General features: G+C 40.1%; 1 protein-coding gene across 1 annotated transcript in view; it reads right to left on the minus strand.

The window, feature by feature from the left end:
* Positions 1 to 22,206, minus strand: part of CACUL1 (CDK2 associated cullin domain 1) — a 53,838-nt gene that overhangs the window by 10,956 nt on the left and 20,676 nt on the right. Inside the window, exons 4-6 of the mRNA XM_089510024.1 lie at positions 17,324 to 17,419; positions 7,889 to 7,991; positions 636 to 725 (exon numbers count right to left, since the gene is read on the minus strand). Of these exons, the coding sequence (XP_089366150.1) occupies positions 636 to 725; positions 7,889 to 7,991; positions 17,324 to 17,419 (289 nt within the window). The remainder of the gene's footprint in view (positions 1 to 635; positions 726 to 7,888; positions 7,992 to 17,323; positions 17,420 to 22,206) is intronic.

Here is a 22,206-nt window from a genome sequence, read left to right on the forward strand (position 1 = left end):
CCCCGGGTTACGAAATTAATTCGTTCCGGCGCCATTTTCGTAACCCGGGGGACTTTCGTTAGCCGAATCCCCATAGGCGCTAATGGGGAAAAGCCGCGGCTCCGCCGCGGCTCCATTTAAAACAGCGCCGGCTTTTTTTCGCAAGCCGGGGAAACCTTCGTAACCCGGAAATAATTAATTAATTTTTTTTTTTTCGTATCCCGGGATTTTCGTATCGCGGCGCGTTCGTATCCCGGGGTACCAGTGTAGTAAGTACGAACAATAAGACAAATCTTTAGAGAACCTTCATAGGAGATCTTGAGGAATCATATCCACTTCAAGCATTTTAGTATCATCTATGAAAATGAAGAATGCTACATGAGTCAACACCCTTCCCACAGTTAAGCTGCTGCTCAACTCCAGGCTAAAAACCTAACTGATACAGGTCCAGATGTGAAAGTCTGTTACATCAGCAACAATCTGATATCAATGAGAAATTTATTATGTGTAAAACTTTACAAAACAAGCAGAAACCTAGTTCTACTGGCATTTCACAGTGCAATGCATTGAAGAAATTCTGATACACAAAGTGTTAGGTTTACACAAATATCTGGCAACATAATAATAACCTGATTGTTCCAAAAATAATAATTTACCTGGCCTAAGCATATACAATCCTTTGACAATATTTGCCATAGTGGAAGGGTTTATCCAGAAAGGTGTGGATTGGGCTTCTAGAAGTAAAGCTGAAATGAGAAGAAACTATTTAAAAATTAATTCTGTGCCAAGACCTGTTTGTATTAAATACTTAAATTCCAATCTCTGAACTTTATATTAATATAAGAAAAAGGAGGAAAAACCCACATTATTACAGTCCACCAAATAGTTTTTCTTGACCTGAAATTACTCAGTGACTTGAAAGATATTTATAGCATTTCCTGTAGGTACAGATATTGTTCTTGCGTGCCTTAAAGTCATTTCCAACTTATGGCAACCATGGGGTTTTCTTGGACAGCCTAAACAAAGTAATTTAAATCTCACTGCTTGGGCATCAGAAATAGTAGTGCTTCTCCCCAATAGTTCAATAATGCTTTTTGAGATATTCACCTCCATGTGAGAAGAAAAACAGAGATATTTATGGCACTACTGCTGTTGAACTTACTTCAGCATTACATTGACACCATACTATCAGTGTGGTATGAGTACTCACAAAGTTGTGTCCAACATAAGCAATTTCTATTGTCTAGCTTCATGCAGGCAACGGTAAGCTTTTATGACAAACTTTTTGTTGTATGTCCATGAACTAAGTTATGTACAACCAGTAGAAAGAAAAGGGTAAACCCTGATAAGACTATCGGATATCACAAGGGTGGGGGAATTCAGTCTGGCTAAAGTTTGAGAACTTCTCCAGAGGTGCCAAAATGAGAGCTAACTATAATACTCAAGATGATCAATTTCTCAAGTAGAGAAATTTAGGTCAAAAACTTGATCCAAAAAACCTGAGTCGAGTTACACATGGGTCAATAGGTACTTCGTTCTCAGCTAAGTTGCCTCCGCAAGGGACAGCCCGGCTGGGAAGAGTGATCGCCCGACAGCCTCTCCCCAGCTGGGCTGCTTCCTTAAGTCTGACCCTTGACATATCCACGGGTCATATAAAATGCACAATTTTGGCCCCCAAATTTTTTCCACTGGATGGAGAACTGTTTCACAGATATTAAAAATCTGTTTGCTTCAATAAGTGTGGTAGACATTTAAAAAATATTGTCATTTCTACTTGAAAATCTGAACTTCAAAAAATACATTTAAATTAAAAAACTGTCCTGACTCTCCAAGTACAGCAGTAGTACATACTCTTCCTGAGTTGACAGCAGGTAATGTAGCATCCACAGGAACTTCTTAAAATACAGAGCTGTATGAACCATAGGTCAAACACAGATCAGTTTGAATATCCTACTTTTGAACTTTTTTTTTCAAATATGGAATACTGTTACTGGCATATAGGTTATGGCATGGTATGGTATAGGTATGCCAAAGCAAGGATAGCTATTATCCAGCGCATCAGAGACATTGAATTCCAAAATCATTTAATTCAAGCAGCTTTATACCCTGATTTCAGGAATAACAGAGGATTATTTGTACCTGCCAATTATCTAATAAACCTGACTACCCCTAAATTCAGATGAGCATTTACATTTGCTAAACTAAATGTCCTGCCTTCTGTTTTCCTAGAAGGCAGATTTCAAAAGATCCCATTTGTCCATGTGGCCTAGGAGAAATAGAGACAAAGGGCCATGTATTACTTTACTGTATCTTTAATCAAGATCTTAGAACCTCTCTTATAACCCCACACATAAAAAAAATTCAAATATCTCTTGTCAGATCTAAATGTTCAGGTTACAGCTAAAGTTGCTAGTTTTTGTGCTGCAGCCATAAACTGTCACAGATGTGTGGAAAAGTAATATTGTTAAGAAGTTTGTTAATGGATTTTCTATACTTCCTCCTTCATTGTTACTGTTGTGGTTTTCATTTATGTAATGTATGCATGTAAACATAATATAATGTTTATTTTTTTATCGTGTTGGCTATTTGGCATAATACAATTATTTCTATTTGACGCCTTCCAATCACTGCTGATATCCCACCTGGCATAGCAGGAAACTTAAATTAATATATATCAATGTATTAATTAAGATTAAGAAAATATGACAAACCTTTTACAGATCAAATAAGACAGTATGATAGCTTTAAAACTTCATTTGGAGAAGGAATTTTAAAACAATATACAACAAGAACTTGAACAAAACAGCTGAAGGTCAGGCTGTTCTCCACTTTCTAGTGTTCTATTTTCATTGTGCCATGCAATGCCAATTCTTTCATTTTACCCATGTGACACCAGAGAAAAGATAATGCTAACTATCTGGCAAAACATTCATATCAATACCCCAGGCTAGATAAGACCAACATTCTCTTCAGCTTTCACCAGTAGCCAAACAGATATTTATAATAGACAGCATGAAAACAATATATTGCCAGGAATTATGGAGACTAAACAAACAGCAGCTTCTCTAAACAGGGGCATACGCTTTATCAATTATGGCTAATAGTCATGGGTCCTTTCCACTATGAATGTGATAAACCATCAATGAAAGTAACTGAGCTAATGACACTCAATGTTATAAGTTAATGAAAAGTGGTGTTCTCAATCTAAAGATAAAGGTGTCTCCTTTGAGTGATTGTCTAGTCGTGTCCAACTGTAGGGGCAGTGCTCATCTAAGTTACAAAGCCAAGGGAGCCAGGGTTGTCGAAGATGATTCCATGGTCATGTGGCCAGCATGACTGCATGGAACACGGTTACCTTCCCACCAAAGTGGTACTTACTTATCTACTTGCACTTTTACAAGCTTTCAGGCTGCTACGTTGGCAGAAGCTGGGACTAGTGATGGAAGCTCACTCTGTCACATGGCACTTGGGTCTCGAACTGCCGACCTGGTGACCTCACAATCATCAGAGTCGGCATCTTAACCTTCTTCACTGTCCAGCTCTCACATCCATCCAATAGGGGATACAACAACTTGAGCGATTCTCACTTTTGTGTTTAGTTGTATATCTTTGCATTTTATAATTTTTTTGTAGTTCATAACAGCTCTTCCCATTCTTAAGCTTCTTCTGATTTTCTGGCTGCAGGACTATTAAGTGTGTTGACACTCCCATGTCTCTTTAAGGGCATTCCATGGTCTTTCATGATCTATGCAGTCAAAGGCTTTGCTATGGTTTATAAAGCACATGCTGATTTTCTTTTGAAATTCCCTGGTGCACTCCATTAGCCATTGTATGTTTGCAATGTGGTCTCTAGTCCCTCTTCCTTTCCTGAACCCTGCTTGGGCCTCTGGGACTTCTTCTATATGTATGGTTGGAGTCTATACCGCAGAATTTTGAGCATAATTTTGCTTGCATGGGAGATTAGTGCTACAGTCCTATAGTTGCTGCATCTTTTGTGTCTCCTTTTTTGTGGATGGAGATGTATATTGATCATTTCCAATCTGTTGGCCATCGTTTTGTTCTCCATATCTGTTGACATATGTTGATTAGCACTAGAGTTGACTCTGTCAATGTGGATTGCAGCAGTTCAATTGGAATATAATCTGTTCCTAGTGATTTCTTTTTTGCCATTTCTGTTATTGCAGCTTCCACCTCACTTTTTAGAATTTGGGGTTCATCTTCATATGACTCTTCATCCCATGTGTCCTTCATTTTGTCATCTCTTTTGTATAGCTCGTTTATGTATTACATCCTACTTCTTTTTATTCCTTCCTGGTCTTGAATTATGTTATGTTTATTGTCACAGAGTGTCCCAGCCCTTGGTTTGAATTTTCCTTTGATTTCCCGGATCTTCTGGAATACATCTCGTGTTCTTCCCTTTTTGTTGTTGTCTTCTATTTCTCTGCACTTTATCTTTTTACACTAGCCACTGTACTGCTGCATTCATGGTTCTTAGTTTGTTTCTATGCCCTTTTTGTTTTTCTTCCCTTCTTTCTTTTATTGTTTGTAGAGTTTTATCTGTCATCCATGGTTTCCCCTCTTTCTTTTTGGCTCTTGAAAGTGTCTGTCTGCATTATTCTTTTATTATGTCCCTGTCTTCAGACCATAGTTTTTCTGGTTCCTGGTCTATTATGCTAAGTAGTGCAAATCTGTTCCTTATACAGTGGTCCTTTCCCTTACGTGCGTGATCTGTTCCGGATCCCCCCCACGTAAGGGAAATTCCGCAGATGCTCAAGCCCCATCAAAGATACAGGCGCAAGTGCCATTACTTTTTTCCAGCACTGCTTCCAGCATATGCTGGAAGCCACGTCAGGCGCACCCGCATATGATGGTAAATTCTGTTGAGATATTGTTTAGATCATATTTTGATAGGATGACTGGTTTGGTTTTCTTATTGAGTTTTACACTCATCCCTCCACATTTGCAGTTTTGACTTATGTGGATCTGATTATTCACGGATGTTATTAATATGTTATTTCTAGGAATATCTAGGTCCTCAGTGCAACTCTGTGGTCAACTTTAACCAAAAGTTGCACTGAAGAACCTAGAGATTCCTAAAGAGAACACTCCACTAGGTGTTTGTAGCTCCTCTGGTGCAATTCTATGGTCAGTGTCTGGCAGATGTTGACCACAGAGTTGCACTGGAGGACCTAGAGCTATCTAGAGAGGTGTTCTCTCAAGTAAAAACATAGTGTTTTTATTATTTGCAGTTTTTCCACATTCACGGGATCATGTGCCCCTAACCCCAGCGAATGTGGAGGGATGAGTGTACTTTTATTTTTGATATGAGTAATTCTCAATCTACTGCCAACCTATTTAACTGAGTAACCAAGAAGTCTTGGACTCTAAGAAACAGGAAGATATAATGACACTTTTAATTGGCTTGCCCCTCCCCTCCCCCCAAAATAAGAGGTTCGCAATACTGCAGTCCTTCTTCATCAGGGAAGTGTCCAGGTCCTTAATAATCTATAAAAAAAGTATAGTTTTTGTAATAAGTCTCTGTTACCTCCATTTTGTCTTCCAGTTACATAATCACATTGCTTCCTGATTTTAACAATGACGTTTGAACCAAACTCCCTGAAAACTATTGCCATCTCATGTGTCACAAGCATGAATCAGTCTCACTAGAATTAGACAGTGCACTAGAAAGTGATGCTTCAGATATAAATATTAATCACAAATAAATAGTGAGACAATAAATCCTTTGTAGCTAATGTACTGGACAGACAGACAGACAGACAGACAGACAGACAGAAAGAAAAGACTGCCAAGAAGCCAATACTAATAGATTTCATTCAGTTGTGAGATTATGAGAGGAGGACTTGCTTTCATTTAATTGGCTATATAAACCATGGTCCAAAACACGTAGAAAGGATTCAGTCTGAGACCACTTTAACTGCCCTGGCTCAATGCTAGACAATTCTGGGACGTGTGGTTTTGTGAGACATTCAGCCATCTCTGTCAGTGTTCTGGTGCCACAATAACAGTTCCCAGGATGCCCTAGCACTGAGCCATGAAGTTAAAGCAGCCTCAAACGGGATTATTTCTGCAGTGTGTTTTGGACCCATGAAAACCAGACTATTCACATAGTCTGCTGAAGAAAAATAATAATTTTCTGCAATACCTCTAGCTCTAGGATGGGTTGACACCACAAGCTCAAATAAATTTGTTTTAAATAACACCCATCTACATTTTCAGAAAAGAGCAGAAAGGGAGGACATGCTTAGTGCAGTACCACAACTTTCTTTAAAGTATACAATGTATGAAATTCAGTGTGACACAATGTGGTGCAGACCACGAAGATAAATAGCTTCAAATAGGACTATACAGTTCTCCCTCCAGATTCGCGGCTTTGGGATTTGCGGATTTGATTATTTGCAAGTCCCTAGCTCTGCACGCATGAACTCCTCCCTCTCCGTCCCTCCCAGACTTTTCCCCTGTGAGTGAGGGAAAAGTCGGGAGGGTGCATGTGCATAGCAAGGGACACACAAATAATTGAGCTCCCTGAAGCCTTGGGACAGAAGGAGGAAGTGGCAGGCATGCACGCCTTCCTTCCTTACCAAAGCTTGAGAAAGGTCCCTTGACCTCTCCCAAACCTTTGGAGAGAAGGGAGAAGTGGCCAAAGCACCCTCCTTCCTTCCCTCTCAAGGCCTGAGAGAGGTCCCCCAACTCTTCCCAAGCCTTGGGAGGGAAGGAAGAAGCAGCTAGCATGCACTCCCATGCCCTTCCAACACCTCAAAAGACTTGCTAGAGCTGTTTGAGGCTTTGGAGAGGGGTGGGCCCGCGTGCATGCACATGCTAGTCCCCATCCATTATTTGTGAATTTTTCATATTCGCAAGGGCCTTCTGCCCCTAATACCCACGAATCCGGAGGGAAAATTGTACATACAGGGAAGATAAATCCATCAACTGACCCTAGTCATGAAGGTTACATAGGACTTTCAAGTTCATACATGATATGCCACTGACGGTCTGTTGCTAGTAAGCAACAAGAAAACATTATGGCCTTCATGCCATACTTTGGGACTTCAAAGAAATATCTAGGTGTTCACTGCAGAAATGTAAATCTACTGGGTGACCCTAAGCAAGTCAGACTTTCTCAGCCTCAGAGGATGGCAATGACAAACCTCCTCTGAAGAAACATACCAAAAAAACTACATGGTAGGTTCATCTTAGGGTCGTGGTAAGTCGCAAATGACTTGAAAGCACACAACAACAACATTGTGGAAAACATGTTATTGAACTAGACATATTTTTTGGCTGATTCAGCAGGACACACTTATGTTCACAACATTTTACGGAACACTGAGATTTGCATGAAAATGTTCTGTAACTGCAATTTTACAAAGAGAGATCTCTGTGAAAACTGGTGATGGTATTTACAGAAATGCCTGAAGAATGGGATTTCCACCATGGAATCTAATAACAAAGCAGTTTGTTTCAACAGATACTAAAGTCAACACAGAGATGTTTCTATCTTGTTACTCTGTGAGTTTCTATGCAAAAATACTTTTACTTTTGTCCATAACAACACGGACATCTGAAGAAGACAGCTGATATTTAAAGCAAAAGCTGTGGAAGAGACTACACAAGATGGGGTGCTATAAGAACAAACAGTAAATTCAGTAAGACAATAAGATAGAATGATGTTTTTTTCCCAGTGATTTAGGATCATTGCACTGTAACATAACATAATGCATGCAACAATTAAAAGTGCTTAGCTTCTTTCTTAGAAAGGCTTTAGTATGCCTTTCTATCTGTTCTACCTTCCCCTCAATACTGACACACTATAACATGCATTATGCCATTATACAACATCCAATCTTATTTGTATTTTGGAAAAAGGTGAATCCAAAAAAACCATACTTACGCATCAGGCTGTAAATGTGCTTTTCTGCAACATGTTCAGTAAACAGTTTTATAAGGTCATTTCTTAAGTCCCGGTTAAGCTTTGTTTCTATGTAAAACTTATTCTGAAAAAGAAAAGAACACGTTTATTTGTTTTAGTATTCAAACTAAACTGTGAATCACAGACTTGTGAAATTTCTGAGAAAAACATCATTATTCAGCATTGCTGTCTGTATTCCCTCTGATAATTAACAGTCTTTCATCTGTTGCTGTGTGAAAAGACAAATGGATATTCCAGAAGGTCCAGAAGGGAACAAAAAGTTGAAAGGATATCATGGACAATTTCTAAAGACATATTTAGACTAATGTTAGGCTCATTAATCCAGACGGACAAGGAAAGGGTGTGGTTATTGGGCAGAATTTGTGTATTCTGATATAGCCGAGTCCCCTCTGCAAACCTAAGGATATCCAACTCTTGTGCCATTTTAGCTATAAAAGTAATCACACTAATCTATGAATTTTGGGTATAAGAAGAGTGATAGCCAACTGCACTATCAACTTCCTAGAGGAAATGCCTTCTTTTGGTTCAGAAGCATCACATACTCTACCATATTCACAATCACACAAACATAACAATACCTTCCTCTCATATTTATGCCATCAGTACAGTCATCTACAGAAGACTCCCAAAGCACAAGCAGCTGCTTATGTGTAATGCAAAACTGGATCACAACATCCCATGGTTTCTTGATCACATGGACAGTTATTTGCACATTGGAGCACCTTTGTGAACAATTATGCTCAACATTTAACTATCCAAAGAAGGAAATATAGCATGGCGTTAAGGGCTAAAAGTAGAAAGGAGACCCACTATTCTTCAATACAGAATATTCTGGGTGTGTATGTATATGCCTCCCTCCAAGTCGTCCATTGACTTATGGCAACCCTATGCATTTCACAGGGTTTTCACAGGCAAGAAATACTCCAAGAGGTGGTTTTGCCAGTTCCTTCCCTTGAAATATAGCCTACAGCATCTTGTACCTACTCTACACAGGGCTATAAACATATGCATATCAGTGTCCCATAGCATGCATAATATACTATAAAAACAATGCTACTAAGGATGATAGACAAACATTTTTCTCTGACAAACAGAGAAAGTGCATGGAAAGGTAATCAGATAGATCTTGATAGGGTCTGCGAACATATATACACACACTTGCAATAACAGTGTTTTACTGTTTTGATATGATTTAAAGGACAATAAATAAGTATCTATGGTTCAGATATTTAAATCAAACAAATATGGTTCAAGAGTATGATAATTTTTAAATAACTAGACTACAACAAATCTTCCTAAAATTGAAAATACTGAATTTGAAAAAAACTGAAATAATCTGACTCCTCCATCCTATATTCAACAAGAATTCTGGTAACAGTTGACTGCTGGTTGAAGTGGTTATCAGAACACCCATGTAGTTAATGATGAAGTATGTAATAGTTGCCTACTGCTGGATACTCTCTCCTGACGGACCTCTGCCCATAGAACTTCCATCTTGCTCAGGACCAGGCTTCCCAAGTGCCAAGTCAGTTACCAGCAATCTAGTCAGTTCCATCTGCCTTCTCTCCTGATGGATGTCAACTGATCTGTGAAGGGGCAAGCTGGCTTTGCCAGCAAAGGTGGAGCCATCAAAGAGGCTTATCCCTTTGGGACAGCCACATTAGGCCTAAGACAGGGGAAGAGAGGTTCTCTGCATTTAATTTGCGCCTGCATTGTCTTTAAAAGCTGTTTTTAAGACCCGGCATCTGGTTAAAGGAGGGCATATTTTGCAAAGCAGGGGGTATGAATTCCAACTGTAATTGGCTGAGGGAGAGAAGTGGGAATATTATTATCATTTATTTCACATATCTCATATTTCTCCTAAAGTTCTACCACTATGAGAGAGAAGAGAACTACAGGATACTGGTTGCTGCTAAACTGGCTCACAGTTTAAACAGTCTGGACAGTCTTGGCCATAGTCTGCCCTTCTCCACCTTGTTGAAAATACTGCTGCTGTAAGCCATGTTGGTGAATGGGAATGGGGACAGGAACCCAACAACTGTCCAGGTCTTGGCCCTTAAGGAGTATACACTACCTTGGCTTGTAACAGACACCTGGCTGGAGGAAAACATCTCTCCCTGCTGTGTCCATCTGGTTTTCTGCACTGCAGAAGGCTTGGAAAGGGAGATAGTTGGTGTTCCAGTTGCCTGTTGTGATTCTATTCCCTTCACCACATGGCCCATTCCCACGAAACTGGAAGTTTTGACTTGCATCTGAGGGCGGGTATCCTAGTTTATATAGGAATTGATCAAGTATTCACCTGCTGATACTGTTTTATATGCTGTGTTTAGTTTTTATCGCACAAATTCATTGTTATTATTGTTGTATGCCTTCAGGTCATTTTTGACTTATAGAGACCCTAAGGCAAACCGATCACTAGGTTTTCTTGGCAAGATTTGTTCAGAGTTGGTGTGCCTTTGCCTTTCTCTGAAACTGAGAATGTGTGACTTACTCAAGGTCACCAATGGATTTCCATGTCTGAGCGGGCATTCAAACCCAGGTCTCAAGAGTCATAGTCCAAGGTTCAAACCACTACACTATGCTGGCTCTACAAATTTATTACTGATTGTATTTCTGTATCAAATAAAGCTACATGACTCACAATTATGTCAAACATTATGTCAAAGGCTACCGGCACTGAACACACAACAAGAATCATTGCCAGGAAGACTAAATAGTTCTACAATCAGTTCAAGGACTTGAAAGGACTTTATGTTCTGTTCAGATTTCAAATGTGGTTTTAGAAATAGACTAGCATTATGTTCAGCTCTAAGTGCTCACATTACCTTCCATGAAGCATCATAAGAGCACTCTAGCCTGCTGTGCAGTGCTTTCCTTCTCCACTGCCACCAATGTTTGAATCAACAGCCCACAGGAACACTAGAGAAATTATTAGGCATGAAAAACTAGACAGGATTTTTATCCAGAAAACAAACTAGATAAAATCCTCTAAGCAGGTGAATGATCTGAAGATAACACAGCTGGAATCTCTCTTTGTTGGTTTTACAATCCCTCTCAGTGCTTTTTCATTTTTGAACATTCAGCCAGATGGCTAGAGTTAGTTTTATTTTTTGAGTAAGGTATTCAAGAAAGTAGTAATCTCACAAATTCAGGAGGCATTGGAGGAAACTGAGTTTTTGTTTACATTGTTTACTCTAAAACTATTATATTAATACATACATTAAAACAATCTGTTAACTGAGGATCACACCAGATATTTATTGCTAGAGACTCTACATGGAAATCTCCATTGTGATAAAATTCTTAACCTTTATGGTGCTATAGACTAAGTTTCCAATATGGTGACCAGGAGATATGTGGTGATATCTCTTTCATGTGTCACAAAGACCAGTATTCCTCCAACTTTCAAAGCTGCAGTGGCCTAGGGCATCATCTAAGCAACTATTTCCCCAGTTCCAGAACTGAATAAAAGACTTAAGATTGTTTGTCGCAGGCATCCAGAGGCTCTGCCAAGCAGGGCCAATCACAAATTCTCCCACATTGGCCCTTATTTGGCTGTGCTGTGCCTCTGGGGACTGGAGTGCTTACTTCTACTTTCTACTTTCCAATCTCCCCAAGCTAGTCAGAGCTGGGGTGCTTTGGGTGATGCTGTGCAAAGATGTTCCTCCATGTATCTTCAAGAGGCAAAAGACTTCCAGGGAAGCCTTCCTCACCCAACCTTTCCTTTCAGTGGGCTTCCAACTGCACTCTTCAGCTTGATAAAGGAGACTGTAGATACAAGCCATGTAATTTATCTGTGCATGGTTACAGCTAAAGATATACAGTCAGCCCTCCTTATCCATGGATTTTTTATCCATGGATTCAAGCATCCATGGCTTGAAAATATTCCAAAAAAGTATACATTCCAAATAGCAAACCTTGGTTTTCCATTTTATGTAAGGGATACCATTTTACTGTACCACCGTATTTAATAGGACTTGAGCATCAATTGATTTTGTTATCCATGGTTGGCCCTGGAACCAAATCCCAGTGGATAACAAGGGCCCACTGTAGTCTGGATTTATTAAAGATGCACAATTTCAAAAAGTTTTGAAGCCATAGAAAAATACTTTTCCTGGGCTGAGGTAAGGATGGAAATTTCAGAAAAATTGAAAAAATGCAATTAGGCCCCACTGAAAATTGAAAGTAATAAAAGTATCAAGTTGACTATACCTGGTATATCTCTTGACCATACTAGGGGAAAAGCAGCATATAAAGTAAATGTTTTTCATAAACTAAATCAAATCAAATTAAAACTTTATCCCCCCCCCCAAACTCCTGAATTGTAAGAAACAGCTGAACTCGGCACAGAGTGGAAGCATGTAAGGGTACCAGTCTACCACCACTATGCACTACTATAAATAATCTTACATAAATGTCTACCTGCTACACAGGTTTTTAAAATAACGTGGGAAAAGAAATCCATGAACATTTTATTTTATTTTAAAGAAAATACTCTGGCATATTTTTTTCAGTCTTTCAAGACTGAATCATCATCGTTGTCATCATCATCATCGCCACCTTCTTCTTCATCATCCCACTTTTTCCCAATTCGAGACTCAAGAAAGTTAACAATAAATTTAAAAACATGTTTAAGTATTCAAAGATACAGAAGTTTAACAGTGATTAACTATGGAAAAATAAGGATTGGGGGGGAACAGGGGGGAGAGCTTGGAATGTTAAGTTTTAATACACTGATACTTTGCATTAGGATTTTTAAGACTAAATCAGTTTAACACTAATTATGGATTTTTTAAAAAAAAACTGTGGGGTTACACTGTGATAAGATCTATCAATTTTGGCTCTCTGGTTATCTCGAGAATCACAAACCAAAGCTTTGTTCCTTGCCCTAAGTTACTACTTTGCTCTGTATTTAATGGTAATAATAAGAACTTAAAATGTAAATATATAGTTTGTTTATTTCTTGCTATTACTTAGTTGGAGATAGCATAATGGAAAGGTTATGAGACAGGTTCAACAGCCCCACTTTGTGTCACACTCCTTTTGAGGAGAAATGGTGACCCTTTTTGAGTTTTATTAATTTTTTAGAATAACTTCTTCTGCCGCCATCTCAACATTTAAACTTATGGAATGATGTTATTTTCTGATTTGACCCATTTGCTCCACGATATAAACTGTATTCATGAATTTTAAACTTTTCTCAATGGATTATGATTTCAATAAACAAAAAACCAAAGGAAAAACTGGGTGAAATACATTTAGTTAACTTTTTACTTTAGTCATTTGTTGTCAGATGCAACCACAGGCTTTACAAACAATGGCCCTGGGGTTGTTACTGTTGACCACAAGGGTATGTTTTGTTTTTAGTTCAAAAGTGTTCTTTTTATCATTTTAAATTTCTCTTGCTCAGCCTGGCATATTCCTCAGATAGACTAGAAACCCCATAACATAGTTATTGGCTGTCGATGGTGTGAGTCCAACATGCCTGGGAACAGCTGACCAAAAGAATGAGATTTTATCTTACAACCTACTCAGTTAAATCTTCTGTCATTTGTATCTCTCTTCTCTTCCTTGCACTCCTCATACATACTTTTCACTTACCCCTCAAATATTGTTAATGGTCAATAAGAAATTGTATTAAAGGTGAATAAGGAACAATTCGCTTATTTCAGCTAGAGGACAGTAATCCATAATAACTACAAATTGGCTAGCTACAAGGATCAATCAATGCATCAAGGGTAGAGAAATCTTAATCACAAATGTTTTGAGTGCCTCTGAGCACATGCAGAACATTTTTCTGTACAAGCTAATGACTGCATTCCCAGCACTCACAATTCAAAAGTGCGGTCTGCAAAGATCAATGACAGAGCACATGTACTAGGGATCCTACATACAATCTCTGGCATCTCTAGTTTAAAAGATCAGGTATCCAACATACTAATCATTATTGTTTTCACCATCATACCTTGGTATTTCTTTATTCAAATATGTTAACCTTGCATTGTAAGGTTAATGGAATAAAGCGCTTTTGTACGCATTGGTTTTTTGCCTGTGTCTCACAAAATACATGCAAAATGTTAACAGTTCAAGAAAGAAGCAAAGTGGCCCATAAACTGACAAATACATGATCTCTAAAATAGCTCAAAACATCTATTCCAACAGCTTGGGATTTCTCACCCTGTGTTGCCAAAATTTTTATTTAATAATAATGTATAATCAGAATTAAGTTCTACTGAATTCAATGAAGCTTACTCCCAAGTATGTAAGTATAGGAGTTTTTAAAAAATGACATGGGCAGAATAGAAGCAGGGCATAGGTTTAACTAGTAGTACCTTTCTGCACCAAAATTGTGCTCCAACAGCTCCAAACCCTTCACAGCATATGAACCACTAAAGCAGTTGGTAGGTTGAAACCAGAATGGCAGAGGTGAAGAAGCTAAGGCAGGAGGAAGAAGTGTCATATGAGAAATATGCACGCTAGTAAGAGTGAGGGAAAAAAAGAACATCAGCCTTCAGTCTAAATGCCCTGACATTGTGAAAAAGACATGATTGACAGAGGGCCACCAGCTCAGCAAATGATACATATATACACCTGCATTCCATTTCTGCCATACAGACAAGGGTTCACTGCTACAGAGCCTACCCAATCCTTTGCTTCTAAAGCTCATGAACTAGCAGGTAGATTAAAATAGCAAGCCAGACAGCACATATGATGCAATTACTCCACTCCTAATCCTTCTTTTTCTGAAGTGGCCCTTACAGTACCCTCAGAAGAAAGAGCCTAGTGAATTCTAAAGACTTCAAATACTTAACCTACTTAAGTGTAGGAATAGTTGCAGTGATAACCAGACGATCTATGGAATTCAACCATGTTGGGGCAATCTAATGCATTAAAAATTTAACTGATTTAGAAATCACACACACACACACACACACACCCAGATGCTTCTCTCCCTCCTCCTCCTCCAGCCCACCTCCTTCTCCGGCCTTCCTCCTCCTTCTCCGGGCCTCCTTGGCTGCAGCCTCCTCCTCCTCCTCGGTGGCCATGCCTCCTTTGGCCTGCCACCGCTGCCATCTCGATCACGTGGGTCTTCAGCCCCACATGGCACAGCCACGGCCGGAAGTCCCACCCCTTCTCAGCCTCCCAACCAATCAGGGAGGCTGCTGGCTGGAAGAAGGGGGGGGAGCTCCTGGTCACAAGGGGGTGGTGGCATCAGAAAAGTTGGGAACCACTGTTTTAGGACCTTGATGGGGATGAGAAGTCAGAGCACGCAGCATTGGGGGAGAAGCAGTGGCAAATAGGAGTTCTCACATTTGGGACCCTGATTAAGCTTTGTGAGCATTGCCAGGACTTGGCTGGCAGGTTCTAGCAGCACTGCCGCTCCTGATTTCTTTTGTTGGACAACCGAAGAGGAAGTGTGGGGAAGGCATGTCTCTGGGAAAGGAGCACAAGGAGTATCCTGGGTCAATTCTTCAAAAGAGTACCTCTCTCAGACTGAGTGTCTTTCTTCGCTATGGAGATGATTCTCCCTTTCCTGCCATTTCACAGATCCGCAGTCTCTCTGCAGTCTTGCAAATACAGTATGAAGTATGGTATTTATGTTGTGTATTGTGTATTATATATATGCAAATAAAAGTATTCCAAAATCCCCCCCCCAAATGCAAAATATGAGACACTTCTGGTCCCATGCATTCCTAATAAGGGGTACTGAATCTGTAGTACAACCTAGATCTGTGGTGGCAAACCTATGGCACACATGCCCTCTCTGACATGGAAAGCCATCTCTGAGGGCATGAGGAGGCAGCCAAAGGCACAGGAGGGCAGGGGAAGAGGAAGAATAGGTGTGCATCTGCCTTTAACTGTCTCTGGAGAAGTCCTGCCCCCAAAAGTCCTACCTCCCAGCACCCAGTGCAGGAATGCCATTGAATTGGGCACTCAGTCTCTAAAAGGTTTGTCATCATTGACCTCAGTGCAGGTGTCCCATTCCAGTGAGAACGAAGTTTCTATTGCCAGGTTTATTTCTGTTTGATAATTCACTAATAAAGCTTCAGCAAGGTGAAGCTGAGTGGAGAAAGATGTTATATTCTTCAGGAATAGCATATGTAAAGTAGGTCCGATACAGACGGGCCCTTTGTAGTGTGGTGGCGGCGATACTATGGTTAGGGACTGCACGGCAACCACAGGGTCCCTAACCCTAGTACGGAGTGGCGACATAACAATGGCAGCATCCCGTGTACATAGGCGCCGCCATTGTGATGTAAGCGCTGCATGGCATCCGCACAGTACTGCGCGTTGCTTACAATGCGAGTGTGCCATTGGTGCACTTGCGACATTCGCCCTGCAGTGCAAAAAGAACCCGGGTTTTCCAGGTTCTTGTTACTCTGGAGGAAAGCCGCGCAGTTTGGTGGCTGTGGTTTCCCTCTGGAGGGAATGAGGCCACTGGCAGGCCGCCCCTTTAGGGAGGTCTGTACTGAGCTGTAGTTATGCTATGAGCACCTTTAATGCTATGTCCAAACAAAAGAAATTAAAATGCTAAAGCCATTACACAATAATTACATAAGTATACGTAATACACTATAACAACGAACAGAAGCTTTTTGTAATGAACACCATCACCCTCTTTCCTGACAAATTGAAAGCTCATATACCACAGTATATGCAACCTGTAAAAACAGAATTCCAACACACAGTAAATTATGGAAATCAATTGTTCCAGAATCAGGCCAGTGGCTTACTGGTATCCAATTCATCCCTCTGTTATCAGTCACCAAAAGATTAGAGCAATTATTCCAATACATTTCTGAATAGCAAGACTGGATAATGACTATATAACCCTTCCACTCAGGTACTGTTAACTAGGTGATCAGACTAAGCAGAGGCAGATGAGCAAAACAGTTAGAAGGATCAGGGAAGAGAAAAGAGCGGGGCACAAAAGTGCAAGAAACTGGGCAACTGACTGTGATGGCCAACTTTTAAGAGTGTCATCTTTAGAGAAGGCCTTCAGAATGGAGAATAGCTTACCTCTGAAAAGAATCAAAGTGAGTAAAAGAACAAAAATATCAATTTGGAAAGCAATTTGTCCTATCACTTCCCATATCCACAACAACACAGAACAAAAAAGAATCTAGCTGCTAGATCTCAACACTGCTATAACTTCTACTCTGAAACAGAGGAAGCTGCCTTATACAGAGCCAGACATGAGTCTATTTAGCCCAATAATGACTGTGACTGGTAGCAGCTCTCCAAGGTTTCAGGTAGAGGTTTTGCCAGTCCTAGGTGGAGATGCTAAACTGTGGGGCTTTCTGCATTCAAAGCTTGTGCTCAACCTCTGAGCATCAGCTCCTCTCTTCCAGAGAGTACTAATGCACTATTGGAACAACTGTTCTAAGAACTTACCATATATATGAAAAGAGGCACAATGCTCTGTAATGCTCCCATATACTGTCCAAGTGCTATGTTAAACCTTTCAATGTAGAGATCTGGAGGGCTGGCCTGTAAGAGAGAAAAAATGAGATGCCTTACTAAATGAAGAGGACCTCTATCTTGGATTAATTGATTATGCTTGCAAGTAAAAGTAGGGTATGTCTCCAGAATAAATAATATGAAATATTGGGAGAATTTAGACTTTTTCAGTCATTAATTCACTTCTCCTAACTAGAACCCCCTAGAGCTCTTCTGCATACTAATTATTAGTATTTATAAAGTAGTAATAAAATAGTAATAGTATGAGCTATTTTCCAGGTATGGATCCTTATGTAGCCAAAACAGTACTATCCATGCACAAGGAGATATCAGCAGCCCCAGGCAACCAAGGGTTTGAAGAAATACAACAAAACTAATCCAGGGGAATGCAAGGGGTAGCCAAATCCAGGTCAGTGAGGCAAGTTTAGTGACCACAAAAAACAAAGAGTCTGTTGAGGAAAGTAAAGCAAGAAAGCATACTGGAATTCTGAATAAGTACTCTCACTGCACCAGCCTCTGGCAGGGAGCAGAAAAGCTGCCAGCATCTGTCAGATGAATTCCCACCCCCACCTACAATTCCTATTTCCTTATTCTTTCTTATTTAGATTGTAAACCTGAGAGCAAAGAACTGTCATTTTATTTGTAAGCCAATCTGGAAACCTGGCACAAATACCATAAAGGTCCATTTATCTTGGAAGCTAAGTAGGGTCACTTCTGGTTAGTACTTGAATAGGAGATCATCAACAAATAACAGATGCTGTAGACTGTAATTCAGAGGAAGAAACTAGCAAAAACACTTCTGAGTGTTTCTTGCCTAAGAAACCCCTATAAAATTCATGTCATGACTATAAATTGATGGGCGACTTAAAGGCACGAGCACACACACAAGCCTACCTGGAATCCTACTTGCATGAAGTATGAGACATAAATACTCTTGCCCTCCCAAAGAGACCCTCATATATTTTGTTCTCCTCTTATTAGGAGCATCAAAAAGAGCACATTTTCATGAAACTGACAGGCAGGAAAGAAGGTTCAGCAGAGACTTTTAGCAATGGAGTCTACAAAGCGCGCGCTCTCTGCTTGCTGAGGAGATCTAAGCCGAGGAGGGAGGGAGGAAGGAAGGAAGGAGGGGAAGGGAGGCGAGGGACAACTGGATTGTCTGGATTATCCGACATATTCGGGTATCCGACTACAAGCCGGTCCCGTTTATGTCGGATAATCAAGACTCTACTGTAGATGAACACACAATTCAGGCATTTAAAAAATCATTATAATACAAGTTAGCATTTGGACAGGATTGGAAGGTAAGTATTTACACCGCAGCTCTCCACATGAATTAAACCATGGCAAAATAAGTACCATGGCAAAAGTGAGGTCGCAAGTTTCACAAAGCTTTCCTATCCTGAGTATCAGTCATGCTGAGTTACAGAGCCTGGTACTTTTGGACCACAGGCAGCAAGGACAAGCTTAGAGCAAAGGCTTTTTTGCCCCCATTCCAGGAAACCTTGACAGTATTGCTAAATCAATGAAAATATTTTTTCCTTTTAAAGTATCTTCATCACTTGACATTCATCTGAACCTCTCTTGCCCAACGATTTATGATGTGTAACTGAAGTGCTTGGTCTTTTTTCGCAGCAAAGAACAACCACGGTATCAATACTGGTATGTATATCCAAGAATAGTTTTAACACTCAAACACCTGATGTTATTTCAAACTCTATGTAAACCCCTCTTCTGCAAGAACTAGGAAATTAATTACAAGTCCCTGTGTTATACTTTCCCTTGTAGCCTGTACCTTGTTTCAGGCCACTCTGAATGTACATACTGGAATCCAGAGTGAGGTGTTACAATTTCAGATGGCTGCGTGAATTTTAGTCTCATCTGTAAAGGAACTCAGCCTTTCAGTTGTTTAGCTCAGTTGACTCACAGAAGCTACCATTTTAGGGCTTGCAAATTTTATGATTTTTAAATGGAGCTGTGGATCTCTGTTCATTTACTGTTTAAAAACCCCTTAACCGTATTATAAAATGCACAGTGAACTAACTGTTAAGAGTGCAGTCCTCTACAGTTACCTATTGAATCGTTCTATATGACTTCCGTATAGAAAGGCAAAGATTGCACTTTACGTTCCTTATAGGTTTTAACTGTGCATTTGAGCCTGGGAACAAATCTGCATGACTGGCCTATCTACTAAGTTGCTCAGCTGAATGAGGAACCTGGAGGTAGAAAATACTTGGGAGTCACTGATGAGAAACATGTGGTCTTCCAGATGTTGTTCAACTGCCACTCTCATAGTCAACGTAGCCAATAGCGAAGGATAATGGAGTCAGCATAGCAACACAATCAGAAGTTGTACTACCTATTCACCATATTGGTTGAAATGCTGAATTACATCTCGATGATAGACAATAAATAAATAAATACCCACACCCTTCATCTTATCCCACTACTAATTTTCAAGTACTACCAGAGTTAGAGCTTAATAATGTGAAGCAGCATTGGTTCAAAACTGGCACTGGAAATTTATCTGTACAGTGGCATGTAGAAATTAGCCATAACTTTTATAAATGAATTATCATACATGTAGAGAAATCATAAGCAAACCAATCTGCAGTTATTCAAAAACCACTACGAAGGAAAAGAAGGTAAGAGGAAACAATAAATGGGAATAAACATTGATATTTATTTATTTATTGGATTTATATCAAGCCTTTCTCCCAAATGGGATTCAAGGTGACTTACAGTAATTTAAAAAGATAAAACATGAATTACAAAAATTAAAAAAATTAAATAGTAATATTAAAATGAAAGTTAGAAGCAATATAGTCTTAATAAAAACTATAAAATAAAATTAAAATGAAATAAAAGCCAAAACTTAGTATAAGAATGAAATTTAATAAAATTACTGGAAAGGTGTATGAAATATGACATAATTACTTCTGTGTTCTTCATTAAATTTTGCATACAAAAATTCCCCATGCATCTTAACAATTTTTATCCATTTTTAATTTAACCAGTCTCTGAAATTCATATTATCAAGAAAAAGAATGACAACAGATATCCTCACGTCATATTTTTCTCATTAATAAAATATTGTCCCTATTTTATGCGCGCACAGTATATAACAGCAATAGAATAGCTATGCACTTGCAGTATGTATCAGTAGCAGCTTCATTTATATACCACTTTATACCACACTAAGCAGTCTCTAAGTGGTTTACAATGTGTAAGCTAATTGCCCCCAAGTAGCTGGGTACTCATTGTAGTGACCTCAGAAGGATGCCAGGCTGAGTCCTTGTGGTTTGTGAATGAGCAGCTGCAGTACTGGCATTTAACCACTGCACCCCCAGGCAGGGCTGACTCTCCCATATAGGCCACATAGGCCATTGCCTAGGGTGCAAAAGGTTTTGGGGTGGCATCTGCGCTCCTCCTGGCTTTGCAAAAAGGAGACAGGACCAGGAGAGCAGAAGGCGCTTGCTGGAGTGTGCGTGCACACACACAGCAAGTGCCAGGGGGCCACTTGTGTTCCTCCTGGCTTTGAGGAGCGCAAGTGGCACCCTGGTGCTTGCTGTGCGCACGTGTGTGCTCCAGCAAGCGCCCTCTGCTCTCTTCCTGGTCCTGGCTCCTTTTTGCAAAGCCAGGAGGAGCGCAAATGCCACCTGAGGGGGAGGTGCCAGGCCAGCAAAAGGGAGCCCTAGAGGAGAGGGAGGGAGGGATGAGAGGCTACATCAGGCTGCATCCACACTGGAGAAATAACCCCGTTTGGCAGCACTTTAACTCTTTTCTGGCTCAAGGCTATGGGATTCTGGGAGTTGGAGTATGTTGTTGGGCCCAGATATCAAGGCTAGACTCTTTTCTGACTCAAGGCTATGGGATTCTGGGAGTTGGAGTATGTTGTGGGGCCCAGATATCAAGGTTTGACTCTTTTCTGGACTCCTTATATAGGACACATCCTACATTTCAGACTTCTACCCAGAAGGAATTTCAAAACATCCTCCTTTTCTAGGACATGTCGTATTGAGGTAGAAGTTTTTTAAAGTTTCATATTTAGTATGCATATAAATGTAGTTTGTAGAAATAAAGGTACATGACATGCATTGAAAGGAATTTGAGAGGCCCAGGAATGTAAACAAAAGAGTAAGACTTCAGGCCTGAGAGATCAAAAGTGACCAAGGGCTCTAACCGGAGATCTGGAGTTTGTGGGACATAAACAGAGGGCCATAAACAGAGGGCCATAAACCCTGGAGAAGAGACATCTCTGCAAGGAAAGATAAGGCTAATGGGCTAGTGAAATGTGACCTAAATGTACCTTAATGTATTCATGTATCTGCACTCTGATTGTACGAAAATCCTATATGTTAACTTTTGCCATGTCCAATGGGATATGCCAACTGGAGTTCTTTGTTTCAATGCTACATAAAGAAGCCATTTTTCCTTGTTCTGGGCCCTGGGAACTTTGCTGGAATGTGAATTCCTCCCAGGGTGACAGCTGTCTTAAATAAATCTGTGTTTGGCAAATTCATCTTTGGTCCCCTCCTATCTGATTCTGTCAGACCGAGGCTTGTTGTGAGGAAGGTGTGAGAAATTGCAGCGTGTTGGCAGTTTCTTCTACAACAGTTTGTTTCAACCTTCTGGCCAGGAAGAATGTCAAAATGTCTTCCATTTTTGGTAGGATAACACACGTCCTCCTTTATCCAGGACATGGCTTACATTTCAGCCCTGCCCAGGAGCAATATGAAAATGTCCTCCATTTTACCAGGATGACCAGACGTCATCCTTTATCCAGGGCACGTCCTACATTTCTGCCCAGGAGGAAT

The sequence above is a fragment of the Sceloporus occidentalis genome, unplaced genomic scaffold (assembly GCF_023333645.1).
Source record: "Sceloporus occidentalis isolate IW3139 unplaced genomic scaffold, rSceOcc1.0.p SCAF_2, whole genome shotgun sequence".
Taxonomy (NCBI): domain Eukaryota; kingdom Metazoa; phylum Chordata; class Lepidosauria; order Squamata; family Phrynosomatidae; genus Sceloporus; species Sceloporus occidentalis.